Here is a 19,116-nt window from a genome sequence, read left to right on the forward strand (position 1 = left end):
CAGTTCAGGTCATGATCCCACAGTCTGTGAGTTCGAGCCCTGCGTCAGGCTCTGTGCTGACAGCTCAGAGCCTGGAGCCTGCTTTGGATTCTGTGTCTCCCTGTCTCTCTGCCCCTCCCCAGCTCATGCTCTGTCTCTCTCTGTCTCAAAAATAAATAAAAACATTAAAAAAAAAAGATTTAACAAAAATAAGAAAAAAATTTTTAAGTGTATTTATTTATTTTGAGAGAGAGAGAGAGAGAGAGAGAGAAAGAGAGAGAGAGAAGTGCAAGTACATGCGTGGGGGAGGGGCAGAGAGAGGGAGAGAAAAAATCCAAAGCAGGCTCTGTGCTATTAGCTATTAGCACAGAGCCTGCTATGGGGCTCGATCTCAGGAACCATGATGGTCAACAAGTGTAACAAGTGTATGAAAAGGTGCTCAACATCACTAATCATCAGGGAAATGCAAATCAAAATTGGAAGAAGGTACACCTGCTGGAATGGCTATTATCAAAAAGGCAACAAGAAGTGTTGGTGAGAATGTGGAGAAAATGTAACCTTGTGCACTGTTTGGGCGGGGGGGAATATAAACTGGTCTAGCCACTATGAAAAATAGTATGGAGGTCTCAAAACCACCATAGGATCCAGCAATACTCACTTCTGGATATATACCCAAAGGGAATGAAATCACTATTTCAAAGAGATATCTCCACAGCCTGTCCCCACCCATGTTCACTGAAGCATTATTTACAATAGCCAAGACATGAAAACAACCTAAGTTGTTTAGTCTATCGACAAATGAGTAAAGAAAAATGTGGTGTAAATGTATGTGTACACACACACACTAGATTATTCAGTAACAAAAAAGAAGGAAAGCATATCATTTGCAACAACATGGATGTACCCTGCGGGGCCTTATGCTAGGAGAAATAAGTCAAATAGCGAGAGACAAATACTGTGTGATTTCACTTATATGTGGAATCTAAAAAAACTGAACTCAGAAACAGAGAACAGGTTGGTGGTTGCCAGACACGGGGGTGGTGGTTGTTGGGTGAAATGGGTACAGGTGTTCAAAATGTATAAACTTCTAGTTATAAGATGAATAATTTCTGGGGATATAATGTACACCATAGTTACTACAGTTAACAGTACCATACTGTATATTTCAAAGTTGCTAAGACAGCAAATCTTAAAAGTTCTCTTAAGAAAAAAAAAATAGAACTATGTGAGGTGATGAATGCTAATTTATTGTGGTAATTATTTCATGACATATACATACATCAAATTATTATTTTGTACACTTCAATGAAATGCTATTATGTTAAATACATCTCAAAAAATTGACAAGAAATGGTGGTAGCAGTGTCTTCGAATATACTGTGAATATAAAGTATATATACATATAAAGTTTTTCAAAAATACTCTCATTAGATAAACTCAATTAAAATGGCATGACTGCATTTCGTCATATAAAAAATTGGACAGCTCTTGGTTCTTACTGCAAGACTCATTTTGGTTCTCATAAATGAATGAGGTAGGAAGAAAATTGGTTTCTCCATTATAAAGTGAATGAACCAAGGCTACAATTTATTCGAGATTCTGATTCCAGTGCACTTTGTATTATCATTTATAATGGACTTAATGGAGAATTTTCAATTTTCAACATTAGAAGCCAGAGAAGGCTAATTTTTTTTAATCTGGAGGGGATCCAGATTTAAAAATCCACATTATACTGTATCATATTATATCAGAGTATAGTGTTATATACTGTTACTCTGATATATTACTCTTAATATAGTGAATTCTCTTATTCTAAAAAAAGTTACTGAAACCCTCCTCTACAAGAGACTGATATTAAGATAATGAAAACCTACTTGATATTATACTATACTAAATCATGCTATGTATTATATTATACATACAGTTGACTTTGAATAATATGGGTTTGACCTACACAGGTCCACTATAGACAGAATTTTTCCAATAAATATAGTATAGTACTATAGATGTATTTTCTCTTATGATTTTAATAATTTTCTTTTCTCTAGCTTACTTTATTGTAAAAGTACAGTATATAATACCTTAGAATTCATATCTGTTATATATGTATACATATGTGTATATATATGTATGTGTGTGTGTGTGTGTGTACACTAATCAACTGTTTATGTTATTTGCAAGGCATCCGGTCAACAGTAAGCTACTGGCAGAGAAGTTTCTGTGAGTCCAACGTTATACATAGATTTTCAAGTGTGTGGTGGCCAGTGCCCCTAACCCCCATGTTGTTAAAGAGTCAACTGTACTATGATACATTAACCTATATAATAAAATTAACTTACTACAATATTATATTAATGATTTAATATTATACTATGATATAGTATACTATGATCTATCAAGTAGGTATTCATTATCTTAGTATAGGTATCAGGCTCTTGTAGGGGAGGATTTCAGTAACTTTTTTTAGAGTAAGAGGGAATTCAGTGTGTTCTTCATAAATAGAAGGTTCTCTCACAAGTAATTATTTGCTGTCTTCTCACCCCTCAATCATACATACACCTATTTCTAACATATAGGAAAACTTTATAGAAGCAACCAATGTATTATAGCGAACAACATTTAGTAGTTTAACTGGTACAGTAATAACTGAGGTGAAATAACTGCTCCCAATATGACCGCAACCATTCCCTAACCAAATGAACCCTAGGGTTTAAACACTGTTGACTATTTGAGCTGTTAGAGAAGTACACATTCCCAGTGAAAACCATTTTCAGTAACTGTTTCATGGTTTAAAGGCCATGATCTCAAATATAGGTGGTATGGGATATTTCTTAAAAGTAGTGAGTTAAGTGATACAAAATGATACACTGGTTGGAAGGAAGTATGTGGAGGAAGAAAAAAAATTATTTCCTTGGACATAAAGCTAAAATATCATGAGACATTCTGGAATTGTAAATAACCAATCAAATTGTTAATGTGTGTGATTACAGATACTAAGCTACTAATAACACATAAGGCAGGCTAGCTGATGAACATGCCAGTCTTAAAGACCTCTTAACTTCATATTATTTTAATTTGGAGACATATTGTACATTAGGGTATATCAGGACAATAGTCTAAGAATATTTTAACAATAAAGATACTATTTTTGGCATTTCAATATACTGACTGAAGTATAATAGAAGATATTTTAAAAATTTTAAAGGTTTTAAAGATTATGTTGATTCTCTGTACCCATCCCCCACTTGAAAAAGAAGAAACAAAGTGATAAGACAGAAGATGAAAGAAGCAGGATGAGAACAGAAGTCATACTGAGCCAATCTGTAACAGCTATAGAGCAAAACAAGAAAAAGGGTAAATTAAACACATATAAATATGAGTAAGTTTTCTTGGGATCTTAACAAAAAGTAGGTAGTTGACAGTGTAAAACAAGTTATAACAAATTTTAGGGGACACAAAGTTGAAAATTATGTAGCTCTTGGGTTAGGGTCTACTGGTAGGAACATAAAAAATGAACACACAATTTTAATCTGCACACAAATCCTCTTCTGAAACATGGTGGCAATAGTCATTCAACAGATATTTAATATGCTAATTAAGCATTAGGTATTATGTTAGGTACTGGGATATACACATATCCCCATAGAAATAAAACAATGTCACTTTACATTTAATATGGTCACACAAACAACAAATATACATAATATTTATTATAAGTTATAAATCTATACCCCTACCATTCAAAATTGATCAGCTTAAAGTATACTCAAGGAATTTTAAACTATTCCTAAAGAATGAATATTTTAAATACTGACATCAGCTAAAAATATGTAAAAGACAGAATTTCATGACTCTTCCAAGAAAACCTACCAAGAATTTTGGCCTTAGAAATCAACCACAAAAGTATCTCAGCAATACTCAATACAATTCCTTTACTTAGAAAAACACCAACATGTCAGAATATGTGATTCTCTGTGACTCTCCAAAAGAAAGTCCCAAGTAATGTGTGCTACACAAAGGGTAGTTGTGCCACAAGTATGCTTCCTATGTAATTAAAAAAAATTCACAATTATGTAACTGTGCTATTGCTAACTTGGTAGCAGACATCTAAGATAAAACCAAAATTAGTATACTAAAAAATAACAGATATGAATTCTAAGGTATAAATAAAGTCAAATGATATACATGGGATCCTGAGGTGAATCTAAGCATTAAAATAATATTTTTAATGGAAATGTTCACTTAATAATAATTGCAGATCTGGTAATATATGTGTGTATACGTACTTGCGCATTTGTACACACACAAACACACACACACACACACACACACACACACACACAGCCTACTCTAACAGGCAGACACACCCAGATAGCCTACTTACTAACATGAACATGTCAAGTATATACATTCATGTTAAAAGTACATTTAGGAGGAACATGAATTAGTACTAAAAAGTTTACATTCACAGGCAATGAAAAAACCAGGGGAAATCGTACAGCAGTTACTATTAGGAGTACTATATTAGGAGCTATATTCGTTTCTTGATGTTCAGTTGTAAAGATTCTTTGTTAGGACAGAGCTTAGAAAGCAAGGCTAGCATAAGCTGACAGAGGGCAGGGGAGAAAAAGACGGTCCAGATCAAGGGACAAGAGGGTACCACTTTCCATCTTTCTGACTCTTCTAAAATTGTAGCTTATACTATGTATAAGCCATTCCCAAAGTTTCAGTGAAAATTTTAAAAAACAATCTGTATCTAAATTCTAGTGCTGGCCACTACATTCTAACAACCTCTTTTACATAAACAAGTAATTCTGAAGAGATGCACCTAAGTCAAATAATAAAGACTATTAGTTACACCTGAAGTCTTAATTTTTTAAGTCTGACTGCTATAATTTAAAATCTAAAGCTTCACTACAAAAGGATAAATATTAGTGATAAAGACAATCTTTTTTCATTTTTGAAACATAAAATTAGTGAAAAAATAAACATTTGATAAAGACCAAGTAACAGCAAAAAAAAAAAAGATCAGCCATGAGAAGCGATTTCTTTGAATAAAGAGTTCTTAGTAGTAATACTATGTTTTCATTGAGCTTTTTTTGATAGACAAGATACAACACTTTACAAAAATAATAATAACCATTACACCTTCTGGATCTCTTAGTACACTGCAGTGCTATACAACACAACTTTTTATGATGATGCAAATGTCCTCTATGTGTGTAAATAAGGGAGCCACTTGCCACATGTGGCTGCTGAGAATATGAATTTCTTAATTTTATTTAAAGTAATTTCCATTTAAATAGCCTAAGAGTCTAGTTGGCTATCCTACTAAATAGCACAATTCAAGAGTTTCATAGTCCTATAAGTAAATATAAATCTAAGTTCTTAATGAACCTCTTTCACAGAAGGAGAACTTAAAAATCAAACTTTCACCTCTATTGTCTTAAAATCTGTATCTTAATGTATTTATATTGCATGGGCTAAATAGGTCTTGCCACACACCATCATCAAATTATATATACATATATATTGTATATGTACTTATATATTTTTAAAGCAGTATACAAAGGAATACAAAATTATATTTTCTGCACAAACTGCCATTGTATTTTCAATACTTAAGACCTTCTTTTTCCTGGAAATAATACTACTCAAGTAACCACAGGATCTAACTCAGCAACCATATAATAAACAAAACAAAAAACCCACCCCAAACCTCAAAACTAATGATTTAACCCAATTTAAGAGGTGAATACTATTCCCTATTACTTTTCCCTAGAAAAGAACAAAACTATATTTTTTAAATAAAACATCTGTAACTAACCACCTCTCCCACAAAAAGATAATAACCTTTTATATAACTTTCTAAATTATATAATTTTAAACTATGCATCAATAATTAACATACATAGGTATGTAAGAAAATAGTATTGAGACACAATGTTCTTAAGAGCTTATAACATTGATTTTTGTATACCATATAGCTTTCCTGAGATGTTAGAAATTAAAATTCAATATACTACCTCCTTATAGAATGGAATACTTCCACAGTCTGAATAACTTTAGGAAGTTGTTATATACATCCATCCTAATCATTCATTTGATTAATAAGCAACTTTCAAAAATACATGAAATAACTAAACAGCAAAAGAACTTATCTCTGAGTACCAAAGTAAAAATCATGACTACACCGAGTAGTTCAAATAGGGGTGGAAGACAAAGAATTTTCACTGAGAACTTTTTATTTATATTACTGAAAACAATTCATTATTGTTTTATATAAATGTTATGTTTTCATGTAGCAGTGCTTCAATTTTTGTAAATTTCCACTTTTTTAATCCTTAGTAACCCTATAACTTGAAAACTAATTAGAATACAAGTGACATCAGTGTAAGTATTCTTACCTTTATTTGACTTTGATGGTTTATTCTTGATAGGTTTAAGGGAACTTCTTGATTTATCTTCTCTATCTTTAATAAGTTTCTGAACATCATCCAAAGACAGTTTTTGCAGCACAACTACAGGCTTAGCTCCTTTATTTAGATCTTCAACTAATCCCATTTTTTCTACTTTGTCTTTCTGCTCTCCTTTCATTTCCATTTTCTTTGTCTCCTGAGTAATATTACCATCTTTATCCCTCTTGATTTTTGGAATGACAAAATTTTTCAATGCACCAGACCTGCCCCCCAACAAATAACTTGGAAATTCTGCCTTATTGTCAGGATGAGCTTTGTTACTATCTACTTTACTCTTATTGCCCTCTGTCCTTTTGTCATCTTTACTATTTGGTGATTTAAAACCAGGCTTATCAGGTCTTGATTTATTAGAATCTCCTTGTTTAACACGAGGACTGTCAGGCCTTGATTTTTGCTCCCCAGAAGATGGTCTTTCCCGTAAGTCCCCTGATTCATGTCTATGTTTTCTTTCTAGTTTATCAGGCTTTGAACCATCAGATTTAATGCCATGTTCATTTCTATTAGAGGATCTCAATGTTTCTGGTCTTCGAACCCTAGACTGATCCCCTCGATGTCGCTCTGATTCACTCCTGTCATCTGATTTTTGTTTACTATCATGGTCGCGTCTTAATGACTCAGAAATAGATCGCCCATCAGGTCTCTGCTTTAAGGCTTCAGCTCGTTCTGATTTTAACCGAGGTGAATCAGATTTAATATCCTGTTTATGTTTAGACACTTCAGGTTTTTTGTCTGTTGATGGCTTTCCAGAATCCCTCCTATTTTCGTGCCTATGTTTTGGTGTTTCAGGCCGACCTTCATTTTTTTGCTTTGGAGTTTCAGGTCGGCCGTCACCTTTCTGCTTTGGAGTTTCAGGCCGTCCATCACCCTTCTGTTTTGGGGTTTCAGGGCGCCCATCACTCTTTTGTTTTGGAGTTTCAGGTCGGCTTTCACCCTTTTGCTTTGGGGTTTCGGGTCTTGCCTTTGTTGTTTCTGATCTGCCATTATTTTGTTTGTTGTCATTTGGTTTTATGTCAGACAGTCTATTTTCATTCTGTTTAGGTTCGGCTGTGGTGCTCTCATTTTGTTTGGATTCAGTTGTTCTGCTCTCATTCTGTTTCAGTTCTTCTGTTTGTGTCTCAATTTTAGTTTCTAACTTACTTTCATTTGACTTTGTCTCCACCAATCTGTTTTCATTTGGTTTAGATTCTGTCAATCTACTTTCATTTTGTTTCATTTCACTCTTTGAAAGCTCAGCATCAGACTTTTTTTTAGGAGTCTCAGGATGGTTTTCTGGTGTAGATTTAAGATTTCCAATAAGATCTTCCTGAAGAACAGAAATAGGTGCATCATTACATGGTTTGATTTCTTCAGGCTTTTTTATGGAGTCTGAATCCTGAGTTATAGAAGCCTGAGAGTCCACTCTTCCTGCCTGATGAAGATCAATGCTAACCATTAATGCTGGCCTTGACCCATTTCCCGTAGAACCCGTCTCCTGAGAAGCTGGTCTATTACCTCCTGTAGCACCCCCAGCCTCCTGTGGGTAAGAATCTTGTTTTCTTTTTTTCAAAGGCTTATCTGAAATTTAAAGATAAATATTCAGTATCAGTAATAGACACATATTCTTATCTTCTTAAAAGCCATAAAGACTTTGATATTTAAGTCGCAATGTTTTTTTTAATGTGGTGAATGCAAATGTCAATATGCATGTATAAAATAGCAGGCATGAATGACATAATACTATTAAACCAAGGTTTAAGGAAATATTCATGCGTGCAGTACCTCAATAAATATTCACGACTACAGTAACAAGTATTTAACAGCATATTTGTTGAGTATATAAATAAGCCCAAGAGTATAAAAAAACAGAACGTATAATACATTAAATACAAACATATATTTATGTTTGTATATATAAAGGGTAAACCAGATTCTTTACGTAAGAATAAGGAAACCAGTTATAAATCATATGTTCTCATTTAAGATCATTTTAACCATTAACCAAAAACTAAGTACCGCAAATCTGCTGACATACTAAACAGGAAACATAAGGTTTTACAACATGTAAGAGAAGTATGGAAAAGAATAAAACCCAAAAGAAAATAGAAATCATGCCACTGAAAAAAGATAAATGAGAATAAGGTGGAAAAAAAGAATTAAACAGCTTGTCATTAACCTTTGATTCAGGATTCAAATTCTTCAAGGTGTCAACAGCACAAATGGAACTTAAAAGCTAACACACAATCAGAAGTATATTTAAAATAAGGAAATACATTAATATTATAAGTATAAAAATGAGACACATATAAAGACTCTTTAGGTAAATCCTGTCTTAATAGCAACTTCCACTTAAGAAAAATGCTTTGGCTCTTCCATGTAAAGTTCTAGGGATCTATATATTGGCCTCATTAAGAAATAATTTACAGTATTCTGAAATGTAAAGACAAAAATACATACAAGCACAACTCTACCACCACAATAAAATGCCAAGGTATTTTTAACAGTTAGGTACTTCTATGCATGATTCCACTTGACTCAAGAGGCTGCTAGGTCATTTTCTATAAATTGAATCTCTAGTTAGTTTTTGGAAATAGTTATATTATAGTACCTTAAGGTTTTGTCTGCTTTAATATTTACTTGCTGAATTACCTAGCTATGTTTTAAAGGCCATTTTAACTCATCTTTGTAAGAGAACCTCTAGATTCTCTTATGATATTCATCAATGTGATATAATACCATTGAAGGAAAACAAGGTTAAAAGACAAACTGACCACTAAAACACAATCCCTTATTGCTAGAAAACCAAGTTGTGGAAAAAAAAAAAAATAATAATAATGGTAATGTTGCTTTTATACACCAAAGTTCTGTCATTTTGTTTTCAAAGTGAGAAGCGGCAGTTCATTCCAGCTTAAAATCTAGTAAAATATTTTATTAAAATTTACTTCAAATATTTGCTAGTAATTTTTTGTACAAGTCATTCTGCTGCTTATTCAGAAGTCAAGTCTACCATCACATAGGCTCCATTTGTAAAATAACTATATAATAATAATAAAGTATATTATCATCTATTTTCCCCAGTAAAAACTACCCTGGCAAGAACTTATATGAAACTTTCTACATCAGTACTTAAGAAGAAAGCACTCAGAATACTAAATTTATATTTCCATAATTTTATCTTGTAATGTTCTGCCACACAAAATAATCTTTATATCTTACCATAGGGCATACCAAATAATTACTACCTCATAAATGGTAAATGGGATGCCTTACAACCTATACTCTTAAATCTTTAGGACAAGAATCTAGAAATCTAAATAGTATAATCTAGTTGAAGATTTTTAACATATTTTTCAATGAAACATGCTTGTGAAAGTTATTAAAATGGTAACCTAAGCATACTTAAGTACTGTAATGACATCACAGATCTCAGGCATCTGAGAATTTCTCTTAAGAAATCTGTGGTTTGTCCTTTTATTAATATGAGCAATCAGTCTTTCTTCTGAACATTAACATTAAAATATCTTGAAGGCTAAATTTTAAAGGATTACAAAATAGTTAAACGAGTTTATAGATCATTAACCTCATTTCAATTTATAATGTATCAGTAAAATTAAAACTGGGCATAGTTTAATTTCAAAGGAATTGTCATGTTTGACTTATTTATCTTAAACTATAGGTGCTATGGTTATAATAAAAATGTATGAAAGCATTTGCACGTGAGTAATATATTAAGATTGGGAAAGATGTTGTAATTTTTTCTATTATGCACAATATATTGCTAAGTACAAAGTTTTAATTTTTCAACTATTGAAAAGTACTTCACCTCTTCTGTAAAACCGGGAAAAATTCCATTACTGCTGCAAGGATTCTTGAATATGTCAAGAGCACGCAGGTTTGATTCACTTGATCTGATTCAGTTCCACCATGAACTTATTCCTGTAAAGTGGTTCTGAATCTGCATGTCACTTTTGTCTATCCACTTTTGTTATCAGTCTTCATTACATCATAACCTTCACCTAATGATGGAAAGCCATCTCTATGAAGAATAATTTCAATATTTAGGACGCTGATTATCTTTAAGCCCTCTTCAGCACTGGGTACCATAAGTTTAGCTATCAGAATGCACAGAGTCCTGAAGAAAATGCATACAAAAAGATACAATATTTTCAAAACCAACAATACTTGTCATCTAGATGCTGATGTGAAAATAAGATCTAGCCATTAGAGAAATTCTGAACTTGATTATGCTTGTAAGAAACAAACTATAACACTTGCTTAAATCTGCAAGTGATAACTGAAAACACTTAGAACAGCACAGTTATACACATGGTAGCCAATTATGAAAAATGAAAACATCCCATCCCTAAAATGCAGTATAAACTAAGTGGTTAACTGTCCTGTTCCTGTCTCCTCTCTTATTCCAAATGAGAGTAGGTAATTTACTTTTTATAAGGGTTATAGTGCAAGAATATTGTAACATTCTAAAAAACATTAGTAGCTAGGCTAGGCCATTCCTCATACTTGCTAACATGGAAAGTGGACCTTGGGAAAAGATGAAATAGGCAAAGATGAACAAAGAAACTCTCTCTTTGAAAAAAGAAAGCAGGAATTTTCAGCACACGAAGGAGATATTAATGTCTATGATAGATCATCCCAGAAGCAAAGATGAATAGCCTTTTAAAATTAATTTATGTAATTATAGACATTGGAAATATGAGCAAAAGATGGAACAAAAAGGTCCTTTGAGAATATTATAAAATATTAGGTTACAGAGAATTAACCTATCAGTGTATATAAAACTATCCAAAGAAGGGAGAAAAGGCCACAGGACATCAATACCTAGCAGCCAGAAAAGTGTCCTCTGTACGTGGAACAGAGATCCATTAGGTCTGCCACAGCTTAGGTAAAGTATTTCTTAAAATTATTCTATCCTTATTCTTGAGTTCCACAATTATCAAACAACCATGTGTGTTAAGCTTTCTAATCTTATTGACAAGGTATAGTTTTTCCATTTCTGATCTATTGAAAGGAATGCTTCTCTCATAACAAATGAATAAAATGGAAACAAGCTCAGACCCGAGAACAGAGCTCTCAGTAAAACAAGTCGTGTTGTGTATTCCATACCACCACCAATACAATGGTTATAAAAAAGTTCTCAGTGCCATACCTTAGAATGCAAGGTAATTATCAATTTCGCAGTTTAACCCTAAAATGCAGTGGTAACTAGTAATAAATTCATTTCAAGGAAATATTTCACTTCTCAAGGCCTGACTATAAAACTACTACCACTTCAGACAATGTTGCTTTTATTTACGATCTTACCTATGATCTTAGAGCAATACACCAGACTTTTAATCTTCCCAAATTTTCAAGATAACTGCTTATACATAAAACACTGTCCCATCACACAATGTAGAAACTGAATATAAAATGACAGGGTTCAAATCACAGGTGTTTGGTGGCACCTAAATTCCAAAGGTGTTCAAATAAAGCCATGAAATAATGGGAACATGGCTTTCAGGAAACAAGTCAGAATGACAGTACGAATATGAGGTCGGCAAAATCAGTATAACCAATTTGGAAAAATACAGATACTAAATCATCTATATCAAACTAAAGACGGAGTAGTTCCAATGAACATTTATCCTTTAATCCTTAGAGCACCAGATACTTCTGTAAGTCAACTTACAAAGTTCAAAATTGTAAATCAGCTCTGTTCACTCAACTTCTCAATTTATCTTTGTTAGAGCCACACTATCACAGATTATGGAGAAAACTGATTAGATAATTAAAAGTAAAATATATATTACAAGTTTCTGAAAGAACAGGATGCTGTTTGCTGAATTTGTTTTATTCTCCCTAAAAAAAGCTACCAGTCTAAAAATAAGTTTGCAATTAAGCAGTTAGCCTTATTTACTATCCTTATTTTCACTTGGTTTTTGAAAGTAAAAACTTACGCTTCAACAAATGTGATACAATAAAAGTTCAGGAAAGAAAAAACAAGTTCACCATTGCCTATGTTTTCGTTCCTACCAACTATTTAAAAAAATCACTTAAAAAATTAAGCACCTTTTTAAGAACATAATTTCCCAAAACACAGATTAAAATGTCATACAAAAATTCAGTTCTCAAGGCAACTAGTATTTCTCAGTCAAGAAATTACAATTTTGTTTCTTATAAAACTGTCATAGGATTCAGGAATTTGGGATTAATATTATCAACAGAAGATAAATAATACTGCTGTCTTTACTTGACATGCATATACTTTTATAAGAGGTTAGAAGAGGAGATACATTTTGGAACCCATATGGTTACTATTTCCTGAACCACACATTACTAAACCAGAAGAATAAGCAACACTTCATTTCATCCTTAACATCAACAGTTTAGCAGTTAAAAAAAAATTCCAGTGCCCTAGCCAAAAAAATAAAGACTTCCACCAATCTCTTTACTTGCACCAATCTGTGATTCAGGCACTTAGAAAGCATCACAGAACAACAATTACTAAATAAGGTCTATTTTTTCAATAATGTTAAAAAGAGCCATCATGAGAGACAGGAAATACAATAAAAATCTTCAGCATGTTTCTTAGCGTAGAAACATAATTATCTAGAAATGATGCTGTCATATAATGAACAAGATCATATATAAAAAAGAGTTCTAACCAACACGAAGAAGTTTTGTTTTATAATTATCAAAAAGAAAATATGAGAACTATATGTCAATCTAGAATATTTAACTAGAAAATTGAATCATATAGTATGCTTTGGTTTGGGTAGTCAAACATGTATATGAATTTGTAAATAACATCAAATCCATAAATTACATTACTAATTTCAATTAATGATTCATCAGTCTCTCAAAAATTTTAAGAGTTTTATACATAGAGTTCACCAATCAATAATTTAATAGGGACTTTCTTTTATTTAATTATAATTTTTATAAGCACAAAAAAAGTCCATAAATTCAATGAATAGGTGTCTTAAAACTCCAGCCTAATATACTACTCAGACAAAAGGGAACACTTAACTCTAATCACCAAGAAAAGATCCTTGATCCTTAAGATTTGCTACTTAATATAAATTTAAAATTCTTTCCCATAATTTTTTACAACAACAAAAATCCCCCAAACTATATTAAAAGACAGTAGGATTTGAAACTGATTATTGACTGAATTAACTAATTTGAAACAGGATTATTAACTGAACAAACATACACACAAACTTTTCTTAAATGTACTGATTCAAAATAGTTTTATAGCAGTTACCCTCGTTTTGACAGAAAAAAAGGTGAAGATGCAAAACTAACATAACTTATGGAAAATACAGATGATAGAAACACTAATGTGCAATTTAGTAGACAATCACAGATAATATCACTTGGTACATAATAGGTGATAGACCTGTGCTACAGAATTACCAGATCTCAGACAGTTGTTCCAGATAAAAAATGAAATTACGAATTTAACTTCTGAGGTGTGAGCATTAGTAATAAAAACATAATTGAGAGACATAAAGAATCATAAAATATAATGAAAAAAAAAAAAGAGTAACTAAAAAAACCCTTTTTTACATTATAATTACATATTTGCCCAGAGTATGATGTGGGAGTAATGAGATTATTTTACCTTTGTCTTGAACTTCTTTTGAAAAGCGCTCCCTTTCAATAGCTGATTCTCTCTCTATTCGTTCAATTTCAGCCAATGCATCCAATTCCACTTCGTCATATATAGGTCCCTGTTGTGATACCTGCTGCTGATTCTGTACCACAGAAGTCTGGGGCTGTTTTGTAGCAACTGAAGTGTTCTGTTGTAAAACAGGCACTTGATTTGCTGGAAGGAATGCTGTTTGTTCTTGCTGCGACAAACACTGAGCAGCATTTAGTGGGCGGTTTACATCCTGTGGAGTAATGGGTGTTTTTGAAGTCTGTCCTGGGTACTGCACATTAAAAGGAATATCATTTTCTGAAACATTGCTATTTTCCATACCAGAAAGCATATCCTCTTGCTGGTCCATGTCTGAAGACCTTACACGAGAAAGTCTTAATGTAAGTTTAGTAGAGTCCTTGGATGGAGAACTAATGATATCATACATTGCAGCTTTCTCACTCTGGTCTTTTTCGTCCTTGCCTAATTTCATTTTCTTTTGCTTCTTTTGCTTTCTTTCTGGAGAATCTAGCAAGATGTCTGGTGGAACATCTCGAGGTGATGAACAAGGTAGAGGCTGAGACTGAAGGATTAAAGGTGGTCTTGATCCTAGAAAAGCAATTCAACAGGAATGAACAATTGTGCTAGTTTTATGTTTTCGTACACTGATAGAAATACTAAATATGTGACAATATAGTAATGCTAGAAAAAATATTAAGGAATTATCTAATCTCAGCAACTTATTTACAAAATATGAAAAGAAAGCCTAAAGACTTGTCCCATAATCTTTGAGCTTGCTGGTAGATGATCCAGGTTTAACTGAAGTATGAGTATTCCATCTGCCAGACCAGTATTATGTTATTTCTATTTTTGTTCTTATAAAATATACTTTGTTTGAAAATAGCAAAGGAGTTCATTGTTTCTATTTTTTTTTTTTTTTTTCAACGTTTATTTATTTTTGGGACAGAGAGAGACAGAGCATGAACGGGGGAGGGACAGAGAGAGAGGGAGACACAGAATCGGAAACAGGCTCCAGGCTCTGAGCCATCAGCCCAGAGCCTGACGCGGGGCTCGAACTCACGGACCGTGAGATCGTGACCTGGCTGAAGTCGGACGCTTAACCGACTGCGCCACCCAGGCGCCCCAGGAGTTCATTGTTTCTAAAGATGATACAACACAAATATTTTGGGCAAATATTTCCTATTCTTTCACTTAATATTTAGGAAAACTAACAAATCTAAAGTAAGAATAAATCTGTTAAATTACAAAATAACAAATTAATCCTAGAAACTACACTCACATGAATACTTACTGGTGTAAGAAAAAGAAAGTGGGAAAAATGAAAATTTTTAGAATCCTTACTTCCTTTACAAACTGATGGTAAATTACTGATTTATACCTTTATGTGATGTTCTCTTTCTCCCTCCACTTAAATAGCATTCACACATTCTCTTCAGCTTGCTAATCCTCCTTCTATTAGAAAAAATGCAAGTCCAGCAAATTTCAAGGCTCAATAAAATATCTTTGGCCCAGATCCCATTAATTTAACAAATGTTATATGATACAAATAAGTGGTAAAAATAAGCTAACCAAATGGAAAAATTCTTTGTTAACAAACTGTTAAATGAGGAAAAATGCATTGATATGCTTCAAAATAAAAGTATGATTGTTACACTGCTTATCATTAGACTATAAAAAATTTAAAAACCCGTAGGAAACTATAAAAATCAGTCAGGGGGTAAAAGTGCTTTAAAGAAAGAACCTAAACCTAGACTTGTCTTAAGTTAAGGTTTCAGTGTTTAAACATATGTATTATTTTTCCATGATACATAAACCTGTCCTTTCAATTAGCAATGTTAATATTTAAAGTATGATATACAAAGGGGCGCCTGGGTGGCTCTGGCTCCATGGGTTAAGCGCGCAACTCTTGATTTTGGCTCAGGCCATGATCTCACGAATGTGAGATGGAGCCCGGCATTTGGCTCCATGCTGAGTGTGGAGCCTGCCTGGGATTCTCTCCCCCTTCTTCTGCCCCTCCCCAACTTGTGCGTTCGCTCTGTCGCTCTCTCTCTCTCTCTCAAAAAAAAATTAATTAAAAAAAACCTTAAAGTGTGATAAATAAAAATATAACTTTTTAGAGAACATATCTAAAATGTGATAAAGATCCAACTGAAGCAATTTACTAGAAATGTTAGTTTGAGGTTACACCAACAGACAGTGTTTTTAAACAGCTTATGGGGACATTAAAAAGAAAAGAAACTAATATTTTTGGACCATTTATTTTGTGTCAGAGCTTGTGCAAGGTGCTCTGCACATCAGTTCATTTAAATAATTTACAACAACCTTGATTTGCATTATCACTATTTTGCAGAAAGGAACATGAAGCTTATAGTGATTAAGAAATTCGCCCAAGATTACATAGCTAGCAAACCTGAAACATTTAAATCCAGATTTTTCTAACATTTGAATTACAACATACCATATTGCCTTTGTATTTAAAATTTGTGTCACATTATGTGTATTTTATTTTTTAAATTTTATTTTTATTTATTTTGAGAGAGAGAAAGTGTGCGCACAAGCAGGAGAAGGCAGAGAGGGGGACAGAGAATACCAAGCAGGCTCCATGTTGTCAGTGCAGAGCTGACATGGGGCTTGATCTCACGAACCATGAGATCATGTCCTAAAAGCAGAAATCAAGAGTCGGACGCTTAACCCATGGAGCCACCCAGGCGCTCCCAAATTGTATATATTTTAGAACTTAAAATTCCAACAATTCACCTAAAATATCAAATTAGACTGATGATGCATTCAACCTTCCAAACTAGGTGGAAAACAACTTCATGAACAGAAGTAGTGGTTTTTGATGAATAATGTGTTTGTAAGGGTGTTCTAAAGTTCTTTCTTTCTATCTAAAGTTATTTATCTATCTATCCTTAAGAGTTTGAGGAAAAATGGGCTGATTATCTAGATCAACTAGCTATCTCACTGTATCTCCTCCCTGGCAGTCTGAATAATTTCTCACTTTGACAATACTTGTGAGATATGTACCTAACTTTGATGCCTAACCTACAAATAGAGTTATTCTGGAAGCTGCTCTTTCAAAAGCTGAGTTATTTTTATCCCTGAAAATTCACAGAATTAAAGAATAAGAATGGCTCATAAAAGTTCAACTTTCACCTTGGGAAGAATGTCTCTGATCAAAGAGTTGGAACACAACCTGTGAAAAAACTGTCTTTATAATAAGAGGCACACCAGTCCATGATTTAGATGGCTGTTGTCAGAAATTCTCATGGATAGAGAAACATTATTAATAATCACCTATATTGTAATTAATAACAAGTTAATTCTTTAATATGGAATATAATATTCTCTTCCAATAACTTTGGTAATTCAAATGACCACACTTTAATTTTAAGTACTTTCAAAAGGCCTGAACTTGGGACTTAAATTCACAATTTTATGACTCTAGTGTATGCAAAAGTCCACACAAGGTTCTTTGGGAATTTGAAGAGAAAATAAAGATAAGTTATTAGAAAAAATATAAACTAATGAATGGCTTGAGATGGTTAAAGAAAAGAGTCCACGTAAGGTGACCCATTTAACTTAGAACTTAAATAGACAGGATTTTAGTAAGCAGAAATGAAAGTATGTGTAAGAGATTTAGAGAGAGAATATACAATAGGCCAGATTTTGATAAGTGACTACATGAGAGGTAAGAGACAACTTTATGATGATTCAGGACTAGGATGGCATTAAAGGAAATAAAATGGCAGAAAACAGTGAAAATAACTTTGAAAATGAATTTGAAATACCAGCTAGAAATGAGGAAATTTTGTCTGGAAACAAAAGATTACAACTTAGAACACAGGACTGGAGCCAAAGACATTGACTTGGCAATCCTATTCACAAAAGTAATTAATGCTGTTACCAAAACTGAATGAAATAACCAAGGGAAAAAGTACAATGGGAGATTAAAAAGTCTAATGATAGAAATCTTGAGGAGTAAGAGAGCAGACAGAAGAACTAATGAAGAAAAAAAAAATCAATGAAAGAAACATGAAGAAAACAGGTGGACTTGATATGAAGTAAGTTTTTTGGGGGAGGTGGAGATGAGGGAAAGCTGATAAATGCTGTGGTCTGAAAAGATCATTGGATTTATCAGTGAGAACAATACTGTATATATTTGAAAACATTATCAATAGTTTACAGGGATGAGTACAGGTTTGTTTCTTTCCTACAATAAGTGAAAAACAATAAAGTGTAGCTTTTGGTATCTGCACTAACAAGTTTGAGCTCTTCACTCAACTGCTGAAGGAAATTTTAGTTACAACAATACCTTTAGGAGTCCCATCACTTCCAGCAGGGGAGCATACTGGCTGTGGAGACCTCAAGGGAAAAGAGGCAGCAGCATTCCTCAGTGTTGAAGAATCTCCATCCTGAAAAGAATATAAAATGTCTATCTTAAATGATTGGAGAGGCTTTAGAGAAATCTTAAACAGATCAATAAAAGATAGAAACTACTGACAGGTAAAGTGTTGGTATTCAAAAGCATAATTCTTCTGTATGTTCCTGTTCTGTTCATGGTAAATCTTAGAAGAATTGAAACTGTATCCAAAAGAATCAACAGCCTATGCATGGCAATGAATAAGAAAACTGGTATTACTACTAGGCTCCATTTTTGTTTACTATTTTCTACAAGAGGAGCTATGAAGGCCATACGAGGCTATAAACGTCTTGAGGGCAGAGTTCACAGTCATCTCTGTTATCCTTATATACACGTAACTCATTGCCAAACCAATTAACATATAACTTATCTGATAATACCACAAAACCAGTTCCAGTATGTGGAATATCTTAAAACATCAAAGCAATGCTAAATTTCAGGGAATAAAGATTTGTACAAGTCTTACAGGGAAAAAGAGCTTGATACTAATAAATAAAGGTTCATTATTTTAAAAACATTTTTGTGTGAACAAGTATCTAAAAATGAAACTAGATTTCATTAAGAGCCAAAACTTTTAGGCCAAGGGTTGGCAA

At 33.0% G+C, this 19,116-nt stretch overlaps 1 protein-coding gene across 5 annotated transcripts in view; it reads right to left on the reverse strand.

Moving 5' to 3' along the window:
- NIPBL (NIPBL cohesin loading factor) overlaps positions 1 to 19,116 on the reverse strand; it is a 200,167-nt gene that overhangs the window by 83,188 nt on the left and 97,863 nt on the right. For 3 of the 5 annotated variants that reach the window (XM_042951844.1, XM_042951836.1, XM_042951853.1), the window contains exons 8-10: positions 18,416 to 18,515; positions 14,062 to 14,688; positions 6,387 to 8,012 (exon numbers count right to left, since the gene is read on the reverse strand). In XM_042951844.1, coding sequence (XP_042807778.1) covers positions 6,387 to 8,012; positions 14,062 to 14,688; positions 18,416 to 18,515 — 2,353 coding nt within the window. Of the gene's footprint in view, positions 1 to 6,386; positions 8,013 to 10,257; positions 13,067 to 14,061; positions 14,689 to 18,415; positions 18,516 to 19,116 lie in introns of those variants that run through there. The other 2 variants (XM_042951868.1, XM_042951862.1) reach the window with 2 other exon arrangements.

The sequence above is a fragment of the Panthera leo genome, chromosome A1 (assembly GCF_018350215.1).
Source record: "Panthera leo isolate Ple1 chromosome A1, P.leo_Ple1_pat1.1, whole genome shotgun sequence".
In the NCBI taxonomy this organism is placed as follows: Eukaryota; Metazoa; Chordata; class Mammalia; order Carnivora; family Felidae; genus Panthera; species Panthera leo.